This window comes from Psammomys obesus, unplaced genomic scaffold (genome assembly GCF_907164565.1).
Source record: "Psammomys obesus unplaced genomic scaffold, mPsaObe1.curated_primary_1811, whole genome shotgun sequence".
Lineage (NCBI taxonomy): Eukaryota > Metazoa > Chordata > Mammalia > Rodentia > Muridae > Psammomys > Psammomys obesus.
In genome coordinates this window covers 11,279,464-11,307,194 of record NW_026596244.1, presented here as the reverse complement: position 1 = coordinate 11,307,194, position 27,731 = coordinate 11,279,464, and the positions used below count along the sequence as shown (strand labels likewise).

Below are 27,731 nucleotides of genomic sequence, written 5' to 3'. Positions count from 1 at the left end.
CATGTTTTGATCTGTGTCTGGGGATTTGAATTCAGATCCTCCTGCTTGCTGGGCAAATCTCTTTCCTGCTGAGCCATCTCCCCCTCCTCCTCAGTTCCTGATGCCACAAATCTAGAAACAAGTATCCCCAGAGGCTAGGCACCCTCTGGAGGCTGTAGGGAACAACCATTTGCATTTCTTCAGCTGTGCATCTTCCCCTGACCTTCTTCTATCTCAAGCCTCCCTCTCCTTTCTTCCATAGCACCAGCCAGTGGACTTAAGCCCAAGGCCAGTGTGAGCTCACGTGCAGATCGTTGCTTAATCTATACACTCTCTCCTAACGAGGAGCGGGACCTGGAGACTGGTAAATGGTCAGACATCCATTGCTCCAGGAGGACGCTGAAGTCTACCTGGGGATTGCCCTCAGCCGAGAGCAACGCTGCGCCCCTTTCTAAAGAGCAGAGGACAGATGCGAGGCCTGGTTCCAGCCGGGGAATCCTCTGGAGAGGCCGAGGTCTGCAGTCTACAAGGCAACTCCACTTCCGAGCCTAGCCCTGGTCAGCACACGCCCTTCCGGCGGCTGTTCCCAAGAGCACCCAAGCACTTCATCCACTCTAGTCCTCATTCCATTGTGTTTCTGGGATACCTGACCCCCAGACTCCAGATGCCTGGCTCTTCCAATGACCTGTGAGGGACCCTGCACAGTCACCAGCCAGCCTAATTCCGAATTCTCAGAGGATGACAGAAACGCTTTCCACAGGGTACATTAGAAGATAACGCTAGACGCCACAGAGTACAATGTAACACATAGGAAGATTTATTAAGACTACTCACACAATTATTGTGAGCATGTTTTCCTCTGTAAAAAAAAAAATGCACATCATAGAATGAAGTTTTACATTAATATTGTGTTTTCAGCTTTCTTTAGGTTATAAATTAATAGAACGATTTTATATTTCATTACCATAGCATTATTCTGACATTCCAATTATAATAAAATTAATATATTCATACTTTTTGCCGCCACTATCACCTTAGCAAAATTGCCGCATTAGCTACATCTGCAACAAGGAAATGAGGTAAACGGTTGCTGTGTATGAAGGGCCTGGAGAGCTGGCTCAGCAGTTAGGAGCACTTGCTGCTCTTCCGAAGGACCTGAATGCAGTTCTCAGCACGCGTGTCAAATGGATCACAACCATCCGTGTGCTCAGCTCCAGGAGCGGGATGCCTCTGGCCCCGTGGATATCTGTGCTCCCACGCACTCACCCTCCTGCAGATATAGACTTGCATATAACTGTAAATAAGAAAAGTAAATCTTCACATTTCACAGAGGCGAGTGGCCCTAACTCCTTTGGTACACGCAGAGACACCTTCTAAACCTAACACCCTGAGTCCCTGCACACAAGGAAGGAGAAATCCATGCCTCTTAAGCAGAAGGTGTGGTGTTTGAGACTAGCCTAGGGCCGGAGTGTACACCTCAGTAGAAGCCTCAAAAGAGCTCAACAGCGTTTTTCTCGCCAGCACTATAAATTAATCCTCAGAGAGCAGTAGAAAGAATCAATTCATTTAGCTGAGAAGCTTAATATGCTGAAATCTTAAAGGAATAAATTAGCTTACATTTTGGATTTAATGCAACCATATCTTAAATTGGTTTTTCCTCAGGATTAGTATGCATCACTCAGGACCATGCCCAATCCTGTCATTTATTAAAACAAAAAGTGTGTATCAACATAAATAAAGAAAATTAATCCAGTGTACAGAGGCCCTTCTAGAGTACATGTCCCAAAGTGGTAAAAGCTGAAAACAGTCTCTGCAGGGATTCCCAGGTCTCTCTACATAAGAAACAGCTACAGCTTTTTAATAACATAAAGCTTTAAATCACTGTGATGCTTTAATGATATTTCATTTTACCCACCAAATTACTTCAAAGTCTCTATTATTACCCCATTCTCCAGATGAATAAAATAAGGTTCAATGCATACAGTATTCACACTGCATATCAAAATGCTAATCAGCAGGAAAATGCAAATTAAAACAGCATGAACTATTGCCTAGCTGTCATCAGAAAGATCAAATTCATCAAGTGCGGGACAGGCTGTAGGAAAGAGAAGTTCTTGCACTGAGCTGATGGAAATGGAAATTAATATTGGCATTATGGAAACCAACATGGAGGTCCCTCAAAAAAATAAGAAGAGTACTATAACGTGATATAGTGATCTCACTCCTGGATATACACGTGTGTACATATGTGTGTGCTTGCCTTGTATATCAAAGAAGTATTTAAACTGATGCTGTATTGCAGCACTGTTCACAGTAACCATAAGATGGAAACAACCTGAATGCCATCAACTAAGGAATGTAATTAGATAGATGATAGAGATAGATAGATAGATAGATAGATAGATAGATAGATAGATACAGAGATAGATACATAGATTATAGATAGATGATAGATAAATTAGAAAGATGATGATGATGATAGATAGATGATAGATAAATTAGAAAGATGATGATAGATAGATAGATGATGATAGATAGATAGATGATAGATAAATTAGAAAGATGATAATAGATAGACAATTAAATACTACCTAGCCACAAAAAGATTGAAATCCTGTCATTTGCAAACTGGAAACCACAGTGTTAAGGAGACTAAGCCTGCTACAGAAAACAAGTGCCAGCTGACCTCTCTCACATGTGGAGCCTAACACGTCTGTCTTGAAGCAGAGAGGAGAATGGTAGTTACCAGGGACGGGGGAGGATGAGGGTGAGGATAGACTGGGTGAGCTTGTCAGTGGTACTAAGTGAAAGATACACAACAGCCAGACATTTGAGCATGCTAGTGCCCACCACAGTGAAAAAGGTAGTAATACGCTGCACTTCCCAGCAGAGAACAGGACTTGAAGGGCACTCACCGTAGAGAAACAGTGTCTGAGGAAACACGAATGTTCCACCTTATTTGGCTGAACATTACACGCTGTACAAATGTGCTGAAATATCACACAATGCCACAGCAACAGAATTTTTTATTTCTTACGCATCTGTCTAAAATCACATGTAATTTAAATTTGAAAAAAAAAAATCTCAGAGCAAGTCAGACTCTAGTCTCTCCACTCGCCGCCTCCCACTGAGCACATAACTATTAATAAGTCAATTCATATTCGACTTAAAAGGTTTTGGAAAGTGCCTCACGATGCTGGCATTTCTCCAAAGCCAAGCAGAGCTGCATCTCCTATGATTATTCCTTTGTTTTTAAAGTTTTCAATTGGTTTATTTCTCAAGCTTAAGAATAGACAGAATCAACTTGGAAGCTAAAGTATCGCTGTCTCTGGAAGCAGCCAGCCAATATTGTGTATAAGCATGAGAGCTCTGCAGAGTTTGGATAAAGGACCAAACAGCACACTGAAAACTTGAGACATTTAAAACACACTGGTGACAGTCTTGCTAACGGGCGACCTTTGCGGCTTCGTGCGCTGACAACAGCAAAGAAGACCCGACAAAGAACACATTTTTAAACAAAATGAAAAGATCTGCCTGGAAATAAGTTGCAACTGCAACCCTCCAAAAAGGGTATTTACTTTCCCCTTGCCTAAAAAGGCTGATGGCAGCCATTGCAGTGACTGCTTTCAGAAAGACACCAGCACATGCAAGAGTTCACACAGACTTTACAATGGCTTTGTCAGACCCGCCCAGTTTCAGAAGCCACCAACTCTCATTAGGAGGACAGCCTGTAGCAGGTCATATCATTTGATCATCGAACAAGTTTTATGATTACTGTGTGCTAGGCATTTTAGGAAGCACTTATGAGTGAGCAGGATGGATAGACCTCTGCCAGCATCCCAGAAAGCTAATCAGAAGCAAGGAAGCAGATGCTGGGCCATTACCTAGGCCGGGAGTGCTGCCAACAAGGGTGTCTGCTGAGTGTGTAAATGCGCAGGTGTTTAGAAGAGGGGGACTGACCCAGCAGCTGGAGTGGGGGAACACTACACAGCAAGGAAACCTTCCCGAGGGAGGGCGTGCTTAGGTGAAACTTGGGCATGCTATGAAAGCTTTCTGAGCCCCTGAGGAAGCACTCATTTTAAAGAAGTCAGAGTTAACCAAGTGAGGGGCACTTGTGAGGGGCACACGTGAGGCAAAGGAGGGGACCGCACATCCCATACCAAGGTATGCACCAAACAGTCCTGGTTAGCTTAGTCAGGCCGCCATCGCAAAAACCACAGCCTGGGGAGTTACGTAGCAGGCAGTTCTAGAAGCTGGAAGGCTAAGGTCAAGGTGCCAACAGGAAGTGGTCCCTGTGAGGGCGATTTCCTGGCTTGTAATATCTGCCTCCTTACTGTAGCTTTGCACAGTGGGAGTTTCCAATTCTGCCCTCCTCCTCAGCTTACTCATAAAAACACTAATTCCAGCATGTGGGCCTTATCTAACCCTATGTACCTTCCAAAGCCCTGTGTCCAAACGCCATCCCACTGGGCGGAGAGTACCTTAGCATATATGAATTTGGCAAAAGCTGTTGGAGAGAAAGCACAAGTGTCTTTGATATATATGGAAGAATGGGGAAGAGTTCTTCAAAATAAGGATGAAGAATACAGGATGGATTGGGAGGGGATTTGAGCTAGATTTTACAAGCAGAGCAATGCCAAGAAGGAGGTGGTAAAAGCAGTGCTGAAGGCAGTTTTGAAAGAGAGTGAGTGTCAAAGAGGGCATGTTTTGTCTGATATGGGACAGGGGAACAGTGGCCTTAGAAACAACCATGGAACGTTTGGTCTCCAGAGCCCTGACTTAGAAAAAGAGACAGCACAAAGGGAAAAACAAATTTCTTTCCCTACAAAGTCTTGTTATGTACCCAAGACTACCTTCAAATGCACAATCCCCCTTCTTCAGCCTCCTAAATTCTAGGATTACAAGCATGCATCAATACACTCAGCTTGAATTTCTCCTTAGATGAATGCTTCCTTGAAGCATTAGAACTCAGTCTTCATTTTTTTCAATTATCTTAAGCAGCTCTTTGCATTGAAGCAGAGCTTGCTAGAGAATGATCTTCTTCAAATGGTCACAGTGAACTGTCTTCCTACGTGACTCCACTGACCCCAAATGTGATGAGAAAAACATACTATCAGCTAGTTCATGGCGCTGGCTTCTCTTTCTGCATTTTCATGAAAGAGTATCAACTCTCTAACCAAAATTCTAGAATTATAAATACATGAAGTTGTCTACTATTTTTGAGTGAAACTGAAATAGACTTCCAGCTTAAACCTTTTATCATTTATCCCTAGTGAGGCCACTGAACCGGTTAGCCTTTGCTGCTATGTGTATGTGTTTTCAAGGCCAAAGCATGCTGAATTCATTTGTGGCTTTCGGAGACTACTGAAATAGGCACTGAATGGAAATATTTAATGCAGCCAACACAGCACATCTCCTTGGATACTGCCAAACATTAACTGATAAACTGTCCTTCCTGTCACCTCTCTCCTTTATGCTGGGCACTAGCAGAGTCCACGGAAGTAGGACAGACACAACCACGACAATGGGATCCTGCACAGGAAAGGTGCCATTAAAAGACCCCTTGTAAGATGAGTCCAGGAAATAGATCTGCCAGAGTTGAAATATTGTGCTATTGTTTATGCCTAATGTAACAGAACAGTCTTTGTAATATTTTTTATTCACACTTAAGATGATCTGTACTTCAAAGGAGAAAAAACAGTGCATAAGCTCAGAAGGCTCACACTTAGGGGCCAGGCAAGCCAATCAGAGTGTAAACACTAACTTCCTCTAGGTTTCCAAATACATGAGATGTTTCCAAGGGAAGAACTTAAAAGTCAAACTCCATCTAAGTCCATCTTACAGGAAGGCTACAGATAATGTTTACTCCCTTCAGAACACATCCTCACAATGGCTAATCCTACAAAGTTCCTTAATGTCAAGCATTAAAGAAATTGCAGAACAGTCTGACCAGCTAAACACTTTCAAAGGAGATGGACGGTCCTCTACATGGAACAGATGGTTTTTATTAGCCATCATAAAAAACCCAGCTAATCTAGAGTATGCTCTGATCATCCCTCGTTGTTGTCCTCATGAGAACAGAACCACTTTATCAGTCTTTCTTGCTTTTGCCACATACACTTCCTCAAAGCATCACATAGATGGCCCTCCCCTCTCATCTGCAGATTGTGTCTGACATAAGCCACTAACATCATCAATGCACATTCTACACTACTAAAAAGTATTATAATAATTTACAGATAGAAGAATGTACAATTGTTTTGTTTTTGAGACAGTGTTTATCTGTGTAGCTTGGCTGTCCTGCACTCACTTTGTAGACCAAGCTGGCCTACAACACACAGAGATCCGCCTGCCTCTGCCTCTCTAAGTGCTAGGATTACAGGCATGTGCCACTGCACCTAGATGAACATACAAATTTTAATTCCTACAAAGAAAGCATACTTTGTACATAGAAGCCAAAATATCAAGTATAACATACAACATATAAAAACACTACTGAAAATGTTATATTAATATTTAATAATGATAATATTTCTAAAGTTCCCTTATTTTAAGTATAAAATGATTGGTTAGGAATAACTTGTTACAGTACTATAAGAAGAAATTTGAATGAGTTTTAATCCGTGTCTTTGTTCAGACAGTCGATTCCCTAAATTTTTTTTTCATGACTTTAACTTCATGCTCCAAATAGTATGTATCAATACATGTTGGATGAGAGCACTTGTGACTAATCCTGTTAGTGATGTCATCTTTCTTTAAAGGGAAACCCAAACTCTTTCCTTCGCCACATTCTGAGCCCTGCTCAGAATGGAAGGAAACATTCTCAGAAAAAAAACAATGAAAAGATAATGTCACAAGCTGACCACCATCGTAGGATACCAAAGGTTTTTGTCCTCTTGGCTTCACTATCATCCCAGCAGAAGAGCTGTGAGAATAAGCCTGTGGTGCTTCTTTCTTGGGAAATGCCCTTGGCTTTGTAAAATCAGAGAAGTACCGGTGCCCTGTCACAGATACCCTGTGACACTCAAGTATGACAGAAGGGCAGCAGGGATCCGCCAAGGCATTACTTTAAACCAAGAAAGTCAAGATGCCTTGGCATTCACAAGGTTTCTGTCTAACTGCTCAAGGTATGACCCTAACTACATTTGGAACTGAATCCCCAAAGAGAGTGTCAAGTGAGGGACATGCTGATGTCATTAATCATTTACATAATTAGCCATCAGGACTTTTTTTAAAGGATTGATTTCCTTTCTTCTTCTACTCTCTCTTTGAACCTTTGTGTAAGTAATGCTCAAGTGGAAGTAGACTTGATGACCTTCTTCCTGGGTCTCTCCATAGTTAGAAGAGACTTCTGCTTGAGCTGCCCAATCATCACACGTTAGTCACACCCTAACCCCACAAGGCAGATTCCAGTATCATGCCTATTTTATGGATGAAAACACTGAGGCTCACAGAGCTTGGGAACTTGCTCCAGAGAAGACCACTTGGTGACAGAACTGAAATTTAAATCCACATGTGTCTGGCTGCACTGCACAAGCTTTTGCTCACCAGAATGTTCTTCCACCCAAAAGACACATGGAAGTAATAGGGACCAGCAAATCTCTTCTCCCTCTACCTTTCCTAAAAGCTTTCACACACTTCATCATCAGGCTAGTTGAGCTAGGCACGCTGACAGGAAAATGGTCAAACCTACAGGGACGTTAACAACCCTGGCTTTTAAGAAAGAAATTAAAAGAATTGCTAAGAAAGACACAGTGTTCTGCTACAGAGACGGAACAGGGCTGTTGTCTTAAAAGCCACACAGTTTGAATTTTTAAAGGAGCAAGGGTATTCAAATAATCAAGATGAAGGTATTTTCTTTTGCTCGATAGAACACCTTATTTCAATGAGTTCAAACCTTATCATATAACTTAGTAAATCAAAGGGTTCCTACAAACTATGGGGTATAACACTAAGAAATGAGCAACAGTCTCTCCTACATCTCTTGTTTTAGTCTGTTTTCTTTTGTTTTTAAGGGTCTCATGCAGCTCACACTTTCCTCAAACTGCTAATGTTCATACCTCCACCTACAAAGTGTTGGGATTTCTCATACTTTAGCAACTACATTTTCTTCCCAGTTTCTTGACGCCAGCAGATGTGAATGAAGACATTCCTACTCACAGACTAATCCAGGGTACTAGGTCTATTTCAACAGACACTAGACATGGAACAGACAAGCCACACATTTCCAGAGCTTCTCTATCAGTGGGAAGGAGTCTTAACATATGACCAGAGCTGAGTGGGAAAAAGGGCCACCAAGAAGCAGGCATCTGTCATTACATTGAGGAAAGCAGCTGAGACAATGGGGACAAGGCGACCACAAACATAATCTGTAAATACTTTCAACCATGTGAGATGCATATTCCATGCCAACAGAAGAAACAGGAATGGAGGTGGAGGCCAGAAGACAAAGATGTAATGAAACAGTCACGTTAAGGTGAACAGGAGAGATGAGCTGTGGAGTCTAAATTTAAATGGGTTTGACTGGGTTGAGAAAAATCACATTGTCCTCAGGAACTGGGTGGTGTAAACATTAAAACAAGCAACTTTCTGGATGCACGGTTACACTTAGCAGGAGATGTGATTAGTCGTACCAGCAACAAGATGTTATGCTGAAAGACAAAGGCTCTAAAAGAAAGGCTGGAGGGCATCGGGAGAATTAGCCAACAGTCTGGGTATCACACTATCATACAGTTACTTACAGTAGGGTCAGCAGGTCTCTGGGAATTACTCCAGCAGTCCTGCAAAGCACCAATGTGGTGCTTTTATGCAGAATCATAACATATCCAGCATATCAGTCTAGTATATAACTATACTGATCCAGTATTAGTGACATACATACAGATATCAGAGAGCAAAAGTTAAGTTGGTGAACTGAGAAGGACCAATTATAGAAGGAGACTTACGTGCAAGAAGAGATTAAAAAGTAGACTTGAAAAAAATAATCTAGATTCAAAATACAAACCCAGGGCCAGTGAGATAGCTCAGCACTGGCCCTTCAAAGCCTGAAGACCTGAGCTTCATCCCAGATACCACAGTGGAAAGAAAGCACCAACCCTGAAAGTTATCCTCTGCCCCTATACACCCTGGCGGATATATTCTGTGGCACACGAATGCCTGAAGTCACATGCTACATCATAGCACATCACCTCACATCACATCACATCACTTACACACACACACACACACACACACACACACACACACACACACACAAAATAGTAAATACTTGTTTTTAAATCAAAGCCAGCTGGGTCTAGGGGCACACAATTGGAACACTGCAAAAGGAAGACCATGGCAAGGTAGGGGCCAGCCTGGTTTACATATTAAATTCCAGGCCCCTAAGACTCCATAACAAGACCCTGCTTTGGAAAACAAAACAAATTAAAAAAAATAACCCTAAAGGAACGCAGTGACCAGAGCCTGGGATGGATTGACATTTAAGAGGTAAAGTTTTAGATGATTCCAGGTTAAACTAGAACCCATGATCTTGAGGAACACAGTTCTTGGAGTAGAAGCTAGTGTGTATATATATTGGATTAGTTGAGGAAATGGGACACCAGCTTACTTGCATTACAAGAGTTAGCAAAAAGGCAACAGACTGCTGAAGACGACCAGTGTCTTCAGTGCAAATGGGGTACTCGCAAGGTCTATGACAAACAGGGCAGATGAAAGGAAGAGACTAACAGAGTTTGATAATGTGCTTCTTGTATTCAAGAGGGTGGGTGGGCATTTCAAGTATCTGGCCCTGGCACATGGGACCTAAGAGAACAGGCAAATGGCCGTGGCACGATGGAGCTCTGCCTCCAAACATCAGGAAAGGAGAGACTGTGCCAGCCCTCACCCTTGACCCTGTCGCTTCTCTCATTGCCCACATCTTCTTGTGCACAGCTGTAATCTTCATCTCTCTATGTAGGACTCCTGGGTGTGTGTCTCCAGCCTTGTTCTGACGCTTGTACTCTAGCATGACTCTCTAACCAGCCTCGTGACGTCCTTTCCTGGACTCCCGGCCAAGGACAGCATTCAGGGAATGAGAGGTCTTCTTCCAGAACACTTGCTGTTCCTGCCTCCTTTCCTCCCACCACACTCACTGAAAGCAAGACATCCCCTCTTCCTTGACTCTTTCCACAATTTCTTCTTTTCCATTTTATTCAGTCCCACAGAGATCTCTCCCAGGACAGCCTCTCAGGACTTCCTCTCTATGGCACTATGCAAACCCCCTCATGCAGGGTTTTCTTTACTTATCTTGCCTGATTGCTTCTCTTTCACTCCTCAACAAAAACCTTCCCCAAACCTTACTTTCTGTATGTCAGTCTGAACTCAGAGACCTGCCATGTCTTCCAATTGCTTCCAGCAAGATACAAGACAAACTCTGGGCAAAACCTCCTCCCAGGCTGTGTCCTCCCATTTCTTTAACAGTGCTTCCGGGATACAGACTTTCAGGTAAGATGGTGGGTTAGATGCTGCCTCCATGGAAAAGTGGAGGCAACATAGGAAGAATAAGAAAGAATAAACCATTCCATAAAGAGAAAGAGAATGCCTGGGTTACTTTCAAATTCCAGTGATAAGACATTGTGACCAAGACAACTTGTAGAAGAGTTTATTGAAGCTTATAGTTTCAGGAGTAACTCCATGACCATCACAGTGGGAAGCATGGCAGCCAGCAAGGTACTGGAGCAGTAGCCAAGAACTTATCTTAAAGAAGAAGGCAGAGAGAGCTAAGAATGTCTTGGCGTTTTATTTTGTTCTGTTTTTGTTTGTTCACTTTGCATCTTGATTGTAGCCCCTTCTCTCTCCTCCTGACCCCACCCTCTCTTCCTCTTTCCCCTACTCCTCAGAAAAATGGAGTCCCCACCCCCACCAACCCATCCCAGCACATCAAGTTGCATCAGACTAAGCACATCCTCTTCCACTGAGGCCACGAAAGGCAGCCCCACCAGGTAGAAGTGATCAAAAAACAGGCAATAGACTCCATGTCAGAGACAGCCCCTGCTCCTCTTACTAGGGAACCTACATGAAGACTAAGCTGCCCATCCGCTTTGTATGTGTAGAGGGCCTACGTCCAGTCCATGAATGGTCCTTGCTTGATGCTTCAGTGTCCATAAACACCACCCCTCCAGCAGCCAAGTTTAGGTGATTCTATTGGTCTTCTTGTGAAGTTCTTGTCCCATTCGGGTCCCTCTATCCCCTCCCTCCCCTCTTCCATAAGGCCCCTCATGCTTCACCTAATGTTTGACTGTGGGTCTCAGCATCTGTTTTGAGCTGCTGGATGGAGCCTCTCAGAGGACCATTATGCTAGGCTCCTGTCTGCAAGCATAGCAGTGTCCTTAACAGTGTCAGAGGTTGGCTCTCTCCCATGGATGGGTCTCAGGTTGTGTCAAGCACTGGTTGGTCCTTCCCTCAGTCTCTGCTTCTCTGTATCCCTGCACATCTTACAGGCATGAGGTTTGGGTCGAAGTTTTTGCGGGTGAGTTGGTGTCCCCTTCCCTCTACTGGAAATCCCTCCTGGCTAGGTGGCCTATTCAGTCTCCATCCCAAGAAACGAGAAGTCTTAGAAACCTCAAAGCCCATTCCCAGTGACTGGGAATTCCCTCCAAAATCTCCCAAACCTTCCCAAACAGTTCCACCAACTGGAGACCAAGCATGGGCCTATTGCAGCCACTCTTCTTCAAACTACCACAAGGAGGAAGGGGCACTGAGAGGAAGGATTATTCAGTGCAGAGCCACCGCAATGCCAGCTGCATGGCACCTGGTGGGGAAAGGGGAGGCAGAAGCTTATCTGGAGGGCAAGGCAGGGCGCCTATGAAAGACACCAGCTCTCCTACCCACAGAGCAGCTGCAGGGTTAGCGAGACAGCCGTTCCTCAGGTGGATGAGTCAGCAGCAAAAGCAGTTCCACTTTGCCAGTCTGTATGAGCCCAAGGGATATGGCTGGGTGCCATCTTGAGAGGCAGCCTGCTGTTTAAACCTGTCCTTTGAGCCCAACAACAAAGGACAATCACAAGTTAGGGAGCTTGAAGTCACCTTGGCAAAGCCAAAGGGACAGGAGCAGCTACAGGAGGCAGTCATGGAAAGAGTGAAGACTGGACCCTGGCAAGCTAAAACGTTCAGGACAGACTGCTCAGCCCAGGCTGTGCACGTAGGTAAGGTAGCCTATGCCCTGTGGCCAGGAGCTGACCTCATCCTTTCGGAATAGCCATGGAGTCTGACAGCACTGAGCTTGAGACCAGCCAGCGGATCAAGTGCTGGGTCCCCAAAGTTCACTTCTGCAGACTGAGCTCTCAGAACCCACACCTCCAGTAAGGTGCTTAATGCTTCTGTGGGTTTGAAAGTAGGGTGACAGGTCCTCCACCTGCAGACATTGGTGCTGTGTTTGCCTTCCTGATTCCCACTGTAGTGAAGAGACGTGCCCCGGCCCCAACTAGAGTATTAGCTACCCCAGAACAAACTGGGCAAACTGGAGCCACTCAGGATAGCAGAAAGGAACTAAGCAGCCACAGACTGCACCATTAAGTGTGGCCAGCAGAGGGCACTGGTGTGCAAAGAAAAGAAGCTACTGAAGTAATGAGAGCAGCTCGCTAACATTTGTTCACGCAAGCTCAGAGCCAGTATGACTCACAGGAAGCAGCTGACCCCCACTCTGTATCCAGGGCACAACCGGGTTTAGGGAACCAAGAAGGAAGTCCCACCATTGCACCATGGTTTCCCCCTGGTAGCCCCCTTTTCTGTTTTTACAGTAGTTTTAGTAGGACTGTTTCTCTCCTCTCCACCCTCCTCCATCTTCTTTTACAGACAGGGTCTCACTATGTATATTAGTCTGGCCTTGAACTCACAGAGCTCCACCTGACCCTGTCTACCTACTGAGTTCTGGGATTAAAGGTGTGTGCCACCACTCCTGGCCACCTCCTCCTCCTCTTCTTCCTTCTTCTCTGGAAAGGAAATTTTCATGGTTTTTTTTTGTTTTGTTTTGTTTTTTTTTTTGTTTGTTTGTTTGTTTTTTGTTTTTTTTTTTTGCTTCACTTCTTGCAGTTATATAATTTTACTTAGGCATTTTTCATTATTTTGTCTCTTGTTTTTCCTCTTAGATGGGATAAACTCTGAACAAAGTAGCGGGTTCCAAAAGCAACATAAAAACTCAGTAGCTTTCCTGTAAATCAATAACAAACTTACCAAGAAATCAAATAAAATTTTCCATTCATAATAAAAAGACCTTTACTTTAGAATACCCAAGGCAAAAGTGTGATCTACAGATTCAATACAATCACCATGATAATCCTAACAACATTCTTCATAGAACTTGGAAAAAAATGCAAACACTCTACATAGAAGCTGAGAAGATTCTGAAGAGGCAATTTAATGTAACAGGAATATCCAGGATAGACATATCACAGTACTGCTTCTCAAAATATACTGCAGAGCAAGAGTGACAAAAACTGTACAAGACTGGCACCAGGTCTGACTGGTTGACCAGCATAAACCCACATGCCCAATTTGCAGGAAAGCAAAAGACATTGAGATCATCACGTTAAGTGAATAAACCAGACGGAGAAAGACAAATACACGTTCTCTCACTTGTGAACTCCAGAGTTAAATATAAAAATGTATTTGTTTTTACACATACAGTGGAAGGTCATCTCTGAGTGCAGACTAAGGTGGAAGGAGCGCTAATAACAGAAGGGGCGAGGTAAACTGTCAACTCTCATTTTTCTCATGTGAGAAATCTAGCAAATATATGCACATATACATAGCTACATTGAACATGCACATACATGTAGAAGTATAGAGAGAGGTCAAGACTGGGAGGGTAATAGGGACCAAATATGGGCAAAATTCAATTATATATATGTATGTACGTATAAGTACATAAATATAAAACTTCCAGGATGAAACCCATTTTTAGGTAGGCTGACTAAAAATCATCAAATTTCTTTACAAGACTTCTTCCCGTGGCTTCTGTGCTAAGACCAGGCTCCTTTCCAGCCACTGAGTCCCCGGCGCTAAGTGGACACCCTCATGTCTGTGCCAGTGCCCACTGCTCTTTCGTTTGCAAACATGTGCTCCTTCTTTATCATTCTCTCATGTATTACACCCTGACTGCAGGGTCCCCTGACTCTCTCCACCCCGACCTCCTCCATCCCCCTCACCTCCTCCTCCTTTTCCGTTTAGAAAACTAGAGAACACATTCCTTTTACATCAAGGTTTCAACTCAGTAAGATTCAAATAACGTGGCATATATGTATGTATTTCTATATATGATCTAGCTAATTTCCCCAATGTGCTATGAAAATATAAATTACTGCTCCCACTGCTCATTTTTAATTTATAAGGTGAGAGCCCCATTAGGAGAAGTCTGGTGTTTGGTTGTTAATGAACTTAATTTATTGTCAGATTTCAGTTCTCAGAGGAAGAAAATCTTACTGATCACAGTTTTCCATGGCCTCCCTGAGTGACTCTCCTTGGAGATGGCTGTCCCTAGCAAGGCACCATACGTTTTCACACCCACACACACAAAGGCCTTCAGCGACAGTGGGAAAACCTACCACGGGCTGCCAGCACGCGCGCATATCACGACTGGAGACCTCTGAATGTGTGGAGCCCCCGCAAGTTCCCTAACTCTAGGCATGTCGCTCCCTACCAAAAATTACCAATTCTCTTCTAGCTTTACATCAAAGTCGCAACAGCCTGTGGATGAGGAAAAGTGGCCAGAAAAGTGAGCCCAGAGTGTCAACAGCCACGTCAGAGGCGGTAGCTGAGGGTTATGACTCCGGGCGAAGTTCATCTCCAGACAAGGACCAAACAGTCCTGCTGGGAGGCAGGACAGAGTCTGGGGCTCCCTGTGCTCTGCCCTGACGCCCCGAGAATGGTTCGGTGCTGGCACTCCACTTTGCTTTGGTTGGTAGAGACTCTGAAGTAAGGGACCTGAGGACCTGTGACTGACCCCACCAAGGCCTCCTTCAGCACTTGCAGTGTGACTTTGTCCCTCTCTGAGAGCGGCATAACACATCTAGAAAGCTACTGCTCTTCTGAAAAGACCTGTTGAGAGGTTTCTTCAGCTTTCCCAGCACAGGACATAGGGAGATATGACAGACTTCTGAAGGCAGAAACACGTCAGCATCCATTGTCACCGCACAGAGAGCCACTAAAACTCAAAACGCAAGTTACATTCGCTCCTTTTCTATCCTTCCATGCAAAGAACATTATTTTTTATTAGTACTGGTTTTTATTGATGTTTCACATTTGAAAAGTAGGTAATTTTAATTTCATCAAGTTTAATTCTTTCCAAAATTATCATTTACTACTCTTTGTAAAGATATAAGGTACAGGACCAGGAATATGGCTCATTAGGTCTCACTTGCTATTCAAGCCTGATGATCTGAGTTCTGTCCTGGGAACCATATAAAAGGTCAGTGCAATGGCTCACGGAAATCTGTGATTTCAGCACTCTGTTGTGATATGTGAGGTGGAGACAGGAGAATCAGATGAAATCTTGTGGGCCGGTATTCAGGGCAGTAGGCAAGAGAGTAGCAAGACAAGAGAGACCTTGCTTCAAAACAGGGTGGAAGAACTGAAAAGCTGCCCTCTGACCACCACACACATGCTGCACATGCTTTCGCCAGTACTTCCTCATACAGCTGCATGTGAATATGCACACACACCTACACACATGCACATATACACATACACACACACACATATACACGCATACACACATACACATACACACACATACACATATACACACACACATACACATATACACGCATACACACATACACATATACACATACATGTATACACATATACACACATATACACATACACATACACACATACACATACACACACACACATATGCACATACACACATACACGTATACACACATACATACATATACACATACACACACATACACATACACACATACACACATATACATATACACACACTACATACATATGTATATTTCATGCATTATGCACTTCCTATTGGTCACGAATTCTTCTACACATGGGTGTACCGCTTCATCATCCACAAAACAAGCAGACTGATGTCATTGCTATCTAATGTTTTGTAGATAAGAAAACGAAAGCCCAGAGCTACATGGCTAGTTAAGAAGTAGACCAGATATCCAAACCTGGGCTCCTGGACCCCAAGGTCCATATTTTCTGTCACTGTGTGCCGTCTTATCACAGTCTTCGCAGCTATGAACGGCGTCATGCCTCCTGCCCACCTTTCATCCTGGAACACAGACTGCAAAGCCCTGTAGCCAGAGGCACAGCCCACAGACCCCGCACTACACTCTCCTTTCCGTGGGTACTCAAGTGTATGTGACCACGTTCCATGAGCAGGAAAACTCATGGTCAGTAGTTGGCTAGGAGAGGGAAGACGGTCATCAAGTTCACCCAGAGTGTCTAAAATGGGTCCTCGAGCAAAACCAGGGGCACCTACCGCACACACCAGAAACTAGGACACTAAGCTGTGCTGGCTGGGAAACAGAAAGACAGAGAAGACAGTAGTTAGCATGTGACCTAGACATACTGTGAACATAAGCACACATGATTGTCATGGAAACATCTTCATCTTGTGCATGTGAGCAGGTAGGCTGGATTCCCTTAACCCAAAAAATACAAACCTACACAGGAAATAGAAACATCAAAGGTAGTATACACTAAGTAAGTGTGTGTGTGTGTGTGTGTGTGTGTGTGGTCAACAGTGAGAGTGTCAGCATCACAGGGAGGAAGACAAGACAGACAGAGCAAGCAGTGCAAAGCAGACCATAAATTCCAAAGAGTCAATGACTATAATTGTGTGAATTATAAGCACACAAGGTAAGGAGGAGAGCCCTGACCAGCCACCACCTCCTCAGCACAGTCTAACTTGTGAGAGAAAGAAGGTGGGAAAATGCAGGAGACCCAATACCAGTACACTGTGTTCCATCAAGATACCTAGAATCCATTGCTTCTACTCATGCAGGAGAACTACTGTAACACACACACACACACACACACACACACACACACACACACACACCACTGAACAGAAAAGCATTAAGGAAAGAACAAAAATGAAGAACAAGAGCCACTAAGTAAATATGCCTGCAAGCTTACCAGTAGGCAAGAAGTGATGGGAGTCAGAGCCAGGGTGATGGCAACAGGTAAAAAGGAAGGGACAAAAGCCACAGGTAAGAAACCCTGAAAGTCTTGCCAGGGATTGTGGTCAGTACTGGCAGTATGGAAAATACCTTCCTCAGTAAAGTGTCGTTTCCAAAGTTGGCATGACATCTTGGTACAAGGCCCCAAACTGTCCCTTGGGCCTCCTTTGTTCACTTCCTCACTGATGCCAGCCATGATCACTGCTCAGCCCTTGACAAGTGCAAAGCTGGTGAGCAACCTTCCCTTTGATCACACCAACCCCTAGGGCGGTATTCAGCACGAGAGTACAACACAAACAAAGCTAACATACACAGTGGCTCTACTACAGACGAAGATCAGTCAAAAGAAAACAATTCCCAAAGACAGCGTGAATGAGAAGCAAGATAACGCAGCTTGGTCCTTTCTGGCCATGGAGCAGAGCTCCTGTCTTCCTGTTCCTACATGTACCCACAGATGGCAGAACTCTAAGGGTCCTATACAAGCTTCTCCAAGGAGACTTCTCCAAGGAGATATAAATGGTCCTAATTTGCAATATAAAAATGAGCTTTTCCAAGGAGGAGGACCCTGGGTAAAACGCTCAGTCCTCATTCAGGAAGGCAAACAGGATGGACATCTGAAGAGAGAGAAAACAGGGAACAGGACAGGAGCCTGCCACAGAGTGCCTCTGAAAGGCTCTACTCAGCAGGGTAGCAAAGCAGATGCTGAGACTCATAACCAAACTTTGGGCAGAGGGCAGGGAATCTTATGAAAGAAGTGGGAGATAGTAAGACCTGGAAAGGACAGGAGCTCCACAAAGAGCAACAGAACCGAAAAGTCTGGACACAGGAGTTTGTTCTGAGACTGATACTCCAACCAAGGACTATTCATGGAGATAACCTAGAACCCCTGCTCAGATGTAGCCCATGGCAGCTCAGTTTCCAAGTGGGTTTCCTAGTAATGGGGACTGTCTCTGACATGAACTCAGTGGCTGGCTCTTTGATCACCTCCCCCTGAAGGGGGAGGGGGCAGCCTTGCCAGGCCACAGAGGAAGACAATGAAGCCAGTCCTAGGGTCAGATGGAAGGAAAGGAGGACCTCCTTTATCAGTCGACTAGGGGAGGGGCATGGGAGGAGAAGAGGAAGAGAGGGTGGGGTTGGGAGGGGACGAGGGAGGGGGCTACAGTTGGGATACAAAGTGAATAAATTGTAATAAATCAAAATAGAGCTGCTCATTGTGCTCACTGCTTGTCCCCAGCACCGAGAACTGGTCCACCGTGTAACAGGCACTTGGTAAACATTTATTCCCCTGCTGACCTTTACCCAACAGATGTTTATTAAACAAACAAGTCAGCAGATCAAGTCTCCTGATTCTTAGGGGGCTAGAAAAAAGTAGTCTTGTGCCCATGCTTGTGCTACTAGGGCATGAGCGCTGTGGTTAATACTGTTTTCAGATCTGTTTGCAAACAGAGGCTGTGAGCGGAGCTCACATCCAGCAGAGGGGAGTCAGTCTTAGAGATGGAAGTTAGACACCTGAGCTGGGTAAGGACAGCAGCTGGACGTCAGGGTGTAAATCCCTCTGTCAAACCACAGGTTTTTAAATTGCATTGTGTATCACAGGCCCATGCCATCACATAACTGAGCTGGGGGTGGGGGTCACAAAACATATGGCTAATCCCATGCCATCACGTAATTGAGCTGGGGGTGGGGGTCACAAAACATGGCTAAGGTAAAAAGTTTCTAAGTGCACAACACTGAAAACCTACGTGAAAATACAACATGCAATAAATCAGGGAGTTTGCAGGAGCAATGACCCATCCTGCAGGGTGCAACTTCACTGAAACTTTGGTTCAAACCACCCGGCACATGGCTTTCCCCCCACACCTGCCAAGACACCAGGCAACAGCCACAACCTTCACCCCTGCTGGCACCCCTGCCTAGAACGCTTTAGCTGGGATTCCAGGCTAGTGGAGCTTTTGCTGCTCATACAAAGTTGTCTAGTCTTATAGAAGCATGTTTTAATTACAGAAAACAAAGACTTTCAATAGGCTCCTCCCATCATTCCTTAGCATGAACAAAGCACATTGTTTTGTCAGAATGTTTGAGGTTTTAAAACTGTTGTCTGGGTTGCTTACATGACTTTAATTTTGACAAAAAAATTTTGCTTGAGATTGAGACAGAATTTCCAAGGATTTCTGAACTAGCCCCAAACATGCTTCTGCCATCTTGTACTACATTATTTACACTACACAGAATTCTCGGCAATGATGACAATAAGAGCAAACTATGGACCAACGGGAAAAATACTGAAGATATTCAACATAGTGCCATATTAAACATGCACTCTAGAGCTAATTCTTTATGTAAAATTAGCCAAGCACATTCATGTCCTTATTATCCAAATTTTATTTTTCTTTAATAAGTGGAAAATTTATATATACTAATCAATTGTTTTGGAATTTTTTATCAGAAAATGTTTAATTTGTATACTTATGTTATATGTCTATATGCCAGAGATCACATAAAGTTTTCTCAGAACAAAGGAGCAACCAGTGGAAAAGTTTGAGGACCCTCCTGTAGACCACTACAGACCTGAGACACTGACAGGAACTCGGGTACAATAGTAAGAAGGGGTTTTGCATAAGGAGCAGGTAGGGAGAAAGGAATGAAGACATGAAGTGCCCACAGAGCTATCGTAGTCAGTTTTCCTTTACTATAACAAAATACTTGAGACAAGCAACTTAAAAAGAAAAAGGGTTATTTTGATTCAGTTTTCATCCCACCATGTGAAAGGCTGAGGCAGAAGGATATTGAGTTCTGGACTATGTAGTGAGACACTATACTTAAAAACTAGAAAGAAACAATGGAATGGTAAAGAAAAGAGAAAGGGAAAGAAAGAAGGGGAGGCTAAAGACACAGAGGGAAAACACTCTGGAATTTAGAGGACAGTCACAGCTAGAGGGCCAGAAAAGTTCACCCAGCCGCTGAGGCAAAGCCACCAGAGTCAAGTAGAGAGGATTTCTACAGCTCTTCAGTGGGTGGACAGGCGGCTAGATTTCATACCACCTCCAGCAGCACTGGGAAGCTGGAGCTGTCAGCCAAGCAGCTTGAGCCCAGATGAGCCATGGTAAAGGGTCCATCCGCACGGAGACGTGAGAGGAAACCTTCACCCCTGCTGGCAAAATCATTTCCCAGTTTTAGAAACTACTTTACAGACAGATTCTGATGGAAACAGCCACCATGAAGCCATCCTTTCTCCTGCAGATGCAGCTAGATTTTAACAGTATCGTGCCAAGGTCATCAGGCCTCCCAGGCAGAAGGAACCTTGGAAATTACCCTGTCCAGCCTTTCCCCCGTCATGACTTTGTAGCTAACACCTGGTGGCAGTGTGTTTGGACAGTGGGCATCCATGGACTCCTCACTGCCTCAACCTCTTCCGCAGTCTGCACGGCTGACCTTGGATAATTGGCAGAATTAATCCAAGTCACTCTCAAGGCTTGCTGCTTCTTAAGCAGACAATGGCCTTTATGACATCAGACTCTCTGGTTAAAAGATGAAACACTCCAGTAGTGTTAGCTACTGATCCTTGTGGTCTTGTCTGTGTCAGCAGCGAGTAATAGCTGCTTTTCAAGCCACCTTTAAATAACTGAGAGCTGCTGATCAGCTAGGCTGGAGACTCTTACACTGTGTGACATCTTTATATTACCCAGGGCCTCTATGCATATAAAATAGGTATGTGAATTAAACATCTTTTGATGATAAATAGTAAGTAACTTTATTTTATGGTAATAGTTTGGTATACCTCCAAATTTACCATTGATTTGTGGAGGAATGTCTTGGGTGGAGGTAGCAGCTGCCAATAAAGAGCTGATTGGCCAATCAACTGGGAAGAAGGGAGGCGGGACTTCCTGGGAGGAAGAAAGGAACTCTGGGAAGGGAAGAGAGAAAAGTGTTTTTGCCTGGAGACACAGGAAGACAGACATGTTTGTGTACGCTGGGACTTTAGCTGGCCACGTGGCTGAGTGAGGCAAGGTGGGCTGGTTATTTAGAAAAATCTATAATTAAAATTAAAGAGGAATGGGAGAAAAATTAGAGAGGATTATAGGTCAAGATGAAAACAGAAAAATATAAAGGTTGGAAGCAAAGCATAATATAAGAAATCCAAGAATTATTAAAACAGAATAAACAACAAAGAAGTATGAATTATGAGCATGGGCCTTAAGAGAGGAACACAGAATATTAAGTAAAGGAAATGCTCAGGCAGAGACAAAGGATACATTTTTACAAGAAGTTGAAGATCCACTGAAATGAGAATTGGACTGATTCCAAGGAATCTGGACCCTGACAAGCAGGAAGCAGCTAAGAAAGAACTGCGCCCTCTTGCCCACTAACCGTTTCTCTCTCCTACCTGTTTTTGGGGTGTTGGAAAGATTTGAGGTGGAATAGGGAGAAAAAGATACAAGAAACATAATTAAAAGAGTTTTTAAAGCATTAATGCCTATATAGAATGCGTATTTTTAGCACTCAAACAAAGTAAAACATTAAAAAAAAAAAAAAAAACCCACATAGAAACATCTTCTGAATTGATCCTAAAAGGAAAAATGAGGCTTTGCCAATTAGCTAAAATAGATGGAGCGTGATTGTGGTATGTTTCACTAATTGCCTTATTATGCATTATTATGGAAAGACAACATTGGCAAAGAGCTTGTAGTGTTGTTGTTTTTTTTTTTTTTTGGGGGGGGGGAGGAATTAACAACAAATAGCCAAAAAGCAAACAAATTCAGTTCATAAAAAGAACTAGTTGGATTCTCCCTTGAATAATAAAAAGGACTCAAATTTCTGAAGCTCCTACATTTTATACTGATGTCAATGAATTTTAAAATGTATGTTACACTGGGGAAGGGGTTATACATTTATTTCTACAGGAGAAAAAAAACAGTGAATTCCATCCAAATTGATAAAAATCAGATTTGACAGGGGGAGACCTCCTAAAGATCTTGGCTGCAGACAAAAGGGAAGAAATCAAGAAGACCAAATAGGACAGGTAACATAATTTACTGATCCCTCCACATGGAACAGCTCTAAGACTGACTGAAATATGAAAATGTCTTCAGCCAGGGTTTCAGGTATGCATATCCAATAAATCTTTGGGTGCAGGTTGCCCAAGACCTACCATGCCATTCTTTTAAATGGCATAGATAAATTATTTTACAGAGAATCATCTTTAATCAAACTGCTCAGTGCACAGCCCATACTTCACACAAAATGTATAATACCTTTGAAAGTTTATATATTTTGCAGAGCAAGAGGACCAGGAATCAAAATAAAAGGACAAGTAGCCCAGGTGATCCTACTTCAAAGGGCCTTAATAACACTGTTTCCTCAAAAACCTGCATCTGTCCAGGACAATTTCAAAACAACTGGCTAGATCACCCAACATCACAAATTTTTCCAATCAGGACTTCAAACTGTGAAGGCAGTCAAATATCTCTTTTCTTTTCTATAGTTTTGGAAGCTGCATGCCTGCACTTCCTACATATTTAGGTAATATTTGTTCCTTCTTAAGTCTCTGATGGAGTTGAAGACTAGTTATAGTCATACACTTAAGCTTAGTTGCTTAGGAATTAAGATGTTTTTAGGTCTAGACATAGAGATGAGATATGCTAGAGATTGATTTAAGTTCAGAAGTTTAGACCCACCAAGATAGAGATGATATTTTCTTCAAGGTTGCCAAATACAAATGAGCAAAACACTATGAAGTAATTTTTATAAATGGTTTTCCTGATTGTTTCGTGGTTCTTGCTATATGCAGCTTACTTTATATATACAGATATATGTATGCAGATGTATTACTTTATAAATACAGATGTATATATACAGATGTATACACAGATGTATTATATTATATAATGTATTATATAATACATCTGTATATGTAGAGGGGGCCTTTTATTAGACTAAAAGGGAGAATTATGAAGGAATATTTTCTGAGGATGTAGCAGCTGTCAATAAAGAGCTGATTCACCAATCAGCTGGACAGAAGGACAGGAAGTGGAAGCCAAATCACTAGTTGGGAGAAAGGAACTCTGGGAAAGGATGAGAGAAAAGGTTTTGTTGTTGTTGTTGTTGTTGTTTTGTTTTGCTTTGTTCTCTAGGAGATGCAGAGGAAAACAGACATGTCTGTGGATGCTGGGAGTTTAGCTGGCTATGTGTCTGTGTAAGACATGGTGGGCAGGTTAACTTAGATAGTTTTAGAATCTGACCAGCTAAGGCCTAAGTTTTGAAATTTTAAAAGGTCTTGGTTTTTTTATTTTTATGGCTTAAAGGCTGCCCTGGGACTAAAGGTTTTTTTTCCTTCACCAGGAGATACAGCCTAACAGCTGCATTTATTAAAGACAAAACCAAATTTACACACTAATACAATGGGTGTTCTTGTTTAATTTTACACTGGGAATTAGCTCTTGGCTGAAAGTTTGATACTGTAGGATGTAGGATATCTTTCAGTTTTTAAGAATTGATCCACACTTTGATCTCTTAGTCACTAATGTTAAGAACGTGGTTCACAAAAATATGCAGTACAAAATGATAGGTGTATGTTTAAGACCATGTCAGAAATTACTGTAAATTTTCTACTAACCCCAAGTCAAAATTCATTGAAGAGTTGTTATGGAAGTCAACAATTCAGACAGTGGTTTTTAAGATCAAACATTCCTATACAAAACAATCCAATGGAATACACAGATTTGTTTTTTTGTCTATATGCTGAGAGAGTGGGGAAATGTTCAAAGTTATTTATTTTCTATAGTTAAAGCATGTTTATGAGAACAGAAAATGCACATAATAGAAGCCTTTAGTCCCACAGCTGGAAGCCTACATAGTGAGTTCAAAGCCAGCTATGGCTACAACAGACCCTGAATCTTTTTTAAACAAAAATTATCTGTGTGTATTCAGATACATATATAAGATAAATGTATTTAATAGACATGTATTAAATATATGAATTTTTATATATACAAATTTTGCTATATAGTAAAAATAATAAAACTTAAAATAAACACTGCAGCTCACAGGAGAGCTTCAGTGTGAGCGCAGGTGCCCTGGCAGTTCACTGGTGCTGAGAACCGCGGGTAGTGCAGTACCAAGCGCCCAAACTGTGTGTTCAGGTCAAGACTGTGGTGAAGCCACGTGAGGCACCAGGGGTGCGGGCTCCCAGGAACCATTCTGATTCCGTGTAGGTTTCATTTGTAGTTAATTTTGGTCTTGGGGATTTAGGAACCTTTAATTCTTGCCACACTTTTTTTTTGTTTTATAGCCCGACATTCTGTCAGGCTACCCCATACAGTCATGACCCCCATTTCCAGAAGCCGGGGGCTAGAGAAGGGTGAAGATCACAAAGCTAAAAAGACATGAGCAACCATGAAGCCCGTTTTTACATAAGCCCCTGGCTTACGGACCGGCTGTCGGGGCCATACTTTCTATAAGCTAAAGCCTGGGCGTTCTAGCACAAAGCAGAGTCCCCAGCAGGGACCTGAAATGGAACTAGTTCAGTGCTAATTAAAGCCTGATCCAGCAGTCAGGCAGCTTTAGCCTCCTATTCCCCCAAGTACCCTGCAGTGACTAAGGCAAGCTTGGAAACTTGCTTATCTCACATCAGGTGAGAAAACCACCTGAAGGGCAGAACACGGCATTCTGATAGTACAGGAAAGATCCAGGAACTCCATCACACACACACACACACACACACACACAAAGTCAAACAGCCAAGCATAGGGCCTGGGAGAGCCAAGGTGGAGGGGTGATGCTCCGCCCCTCAGTGCTGACATCCTCACTGGGGGACCTCGGCCTGCAACGTGACAGCTGCAATGCCTTGAGGTCCTGATGACCTTTATAAACTCCCACAGAAGGTGGGAAAGGGTGTAAGGGGGGGGGGGGGTGCTTTGGCGGTGGGCAGCCAAAAGGCTTTCAATGTTTGAAAATGTAAAGGCTGGCCCTGAGTCCCGAGACACCACCTAAGGTTCTCCAAAGTGTGTGCCATTGCCTAGGACCTGATACCTCCCCGTTAGATTTGGGGGCAGTGCAGTGTGAAGGAAACTGGACCTGGACTCTGAAGAAAAATCCAAGAAACAGTCTCCTGAGATGGAGGAAGGACCTTAGAGATAACAGAGCCAAGCCCAGACACAAAGCTTTGGAGAGGGGATGGCGGGATGGGGAAGGGGCGCCGACGACAACAGGTGCCTTTGGTTCTGGAGCCAGGGCGCAGCAAGCCATGCGACATCTCCCCAGGCCTTGAGCTGGGCCCAGGGGCCTGCGAAACTCACCTGCAGGAAGCAGTGCCCAACCGGGGCGTGCTCGGCAAGGGTGGCGTTATACACCTGCCTCCGGAAAACCGGCTCGTTGTCGTTCACGTCGTCCACAGCGATGCTCACCAGGCAGGTGGCGGCGAGAGGCGGCTCTCCGAGGTCCTGCGCCACCACTCTCAGCTCCACTGCCTCCTGGACCTCGCGGTCTAGAGCTCGGGTGGTGCTGATCAAACCGGTCTCGGGGTCGATGCCGAAGGAGGGCGAGCGCTCTGCCGTGGGTGGCGGAGAGTCGCGGGGATCCGGGAGCTGAACCAGCGTGTACCGCAGCCTGGCGTGATCCGTGCCAGCCTGGTCCGCATCCAAAGCGCTGACCCAAACGACCGAGGTACCTGGGACCGCGGCCTCGGACACCGACGCCCAGTAATGCTCCTGGCTGAAGACAGGTGGCTGGTCGTTGAGGTCCGAGACCCAGAGCAGCAGGGCCTCCTCCGTGCTCAGCGGCGGGGCGCCTGCGTCCGTGGCCACTAGCCGTAACTGGTACAGATCTTGGCTTTCCCGGTCCAAGGGGCCCGCGACGCAAAGGAAGAACACTCCCGGAGGCCCGCCCGGCCGCAGCGCGAAGGCTCCGTTCCCACCCTCCAGGGACAGCTCGATGCTGCCCGGCCCAGGGCGTGCGCCCGGCACCTCGGCCGCCGCCGCCTCCTCATCTGGGCCTCCATCCGCATCGGACACCGAGACTCGAGCCACGTAGTCGCCCGGCTGGGCGCCCTCGGAGACCCGGGCCGCGCCTCCCTCGGTGAGAAAGAGCAGGTGGATGGCCGGCGGGTTGTCGTTCACGTCCAGCACGGCGATGGACACGCGCACGGTGGCCACCTCCGGCTCGGCGCCCCCGTCGCGGGCCTGGACCACCAGCTGGTGCCAGGCCTGCTCCTCGCGGTCCAGAGGCCTCTGCACCCGCACCACGCCGCTCAGCTCCTCCACCGAGAAGAAGCCCGGCTCGCCGGGCCCCGGCCGCTCCCGGAGGCTGTAGCGCACCAGGCCGTTGGGCCCCAGGTCGCGGTCGGTGGCGCGCACGCGACACACCTCGGCGCCCGGCCGCGCGTCCTCGCGCACCGCCGCGCGGTACTCGGCGCGCTCGAACACCGGCGGGTTGTCGTTCTCGTCCAGCACCCGCAGCTGCACGCGCAGCCGCCCGGTGCGCCGCGGGCTGCCGCCGTCCCACGCCTCGACGCTCAGCTCGTGCGCGGCCGCCGCCTCGCGGTCCAGGCGCCGCAGCAGCACCAGCTCCAGGGGCTCCGGCGCCGACGCGGCCGCGGCCGGGGGCGCCGACGCCGGCCCGTAGCGCAGCCGGAAGAAGGGGCCCGCGGGGTCCTGCGGAGCGTCGGGCGCGGGCAGCAGGGTGTAGCCCTGGACGCCGAACGGCCCCGCGTCCGGGTCGTGGGCGCCCGGCAGGCGGAGAGCCGTCCCCGGCGGGCTGAGCTCCGACACGTCCAGCCGCAGGGAGGCGCGGGGAAAGCGGGGCGCGTGGTCGTTGACGTCGTTGACGCGGATCTCCACCTGCACCACCTCGCCCAGCAGCGTGGCGGCCGCGAAGCTGTAGCGCTCCCGCCGCTCGCGGTCCAGCCGCCGGGCCGTGCGGATGATGCCGGTGTCCGCGTGCACGTGGAAGTCGGCCAGCAGCGGGGAGTCCTCCGAGTCCTCCGACAGGAAGAAGCCGCCCCCCGCCTGCTGCCGAGCGGCCGGCAGGCCCGCGCGGATGTCGCCCACCAGCGTGCCGGCGGGCAGCCCCTCGTCCACCCCCAGGCTGAGGTTGAACACCTGCGCGGACGAGCCCGCGGCGGCCCACAGCCACGCGTGCACGAGCGCCCGCAGCAGGGCGAGCCGGGCGCCGCGGGGCCGCCCCCCCGGGGCCCCCGCCACCGCGCGCGCTGCGCCCGTCATCTCTCCCGCGGCTCTTCAGGGAAGCTCCGCGCGGCCGCCAGCCTGAGACGGGATCACGGAGCAAGCCCGGAGCCCCTCGCTCTCCGAGCCGGAGAAGAAGACTTCGCTTTGCAAACAAGTCGAAAGGCCCGGGAGTTCCCGCGGGGACATCCGCAGCTGGCGCGCAGGTCCTCGGCCGCAGCTCCCGCCGCCCGGGCGCCCGGAGCCGCCTCTGCCGCCGCGGCCACCTCGGCGGCCGCTGGCTGGCTTTAAGGGCGTCCCGGCGCTCGCGCTCGCTCCTTCTGTTCCTTTCACATCTGTTCTGGCTCTGCTCGGCTGGTTGTTTCCCTCTGGTAAAGTCAGGT

At 45.9% G+C, this 27,731-nt stretch overlaps 1 protein-coding gene across 1 annotated transcript in view; it reads right to left on the bottom strand.

Annotated features, from left to right (window-relative positions):
- Nucleotides 1-27,405, bottom strand: part of Dchs2 (dachsous cadherin-related 2) — a 214,677-nt gene extending 187,272 nt beyond the window's left edge. Inside the window, exon 1 of the mRNA XM_055596585.1 lies at nt 25,465-27,405. Coding sequence (XP_055452560.1) covers nt 25,465-27,387 — 1,923 coding nt within the window. The 5' untranslated portion in view covers nt 27,388-27,405. The remainder of the gene's footprint in view (nt 1-25,464) is intronic.
- Nucleotides 27,406-27,731: the final 326 nt, after the last annotated feature.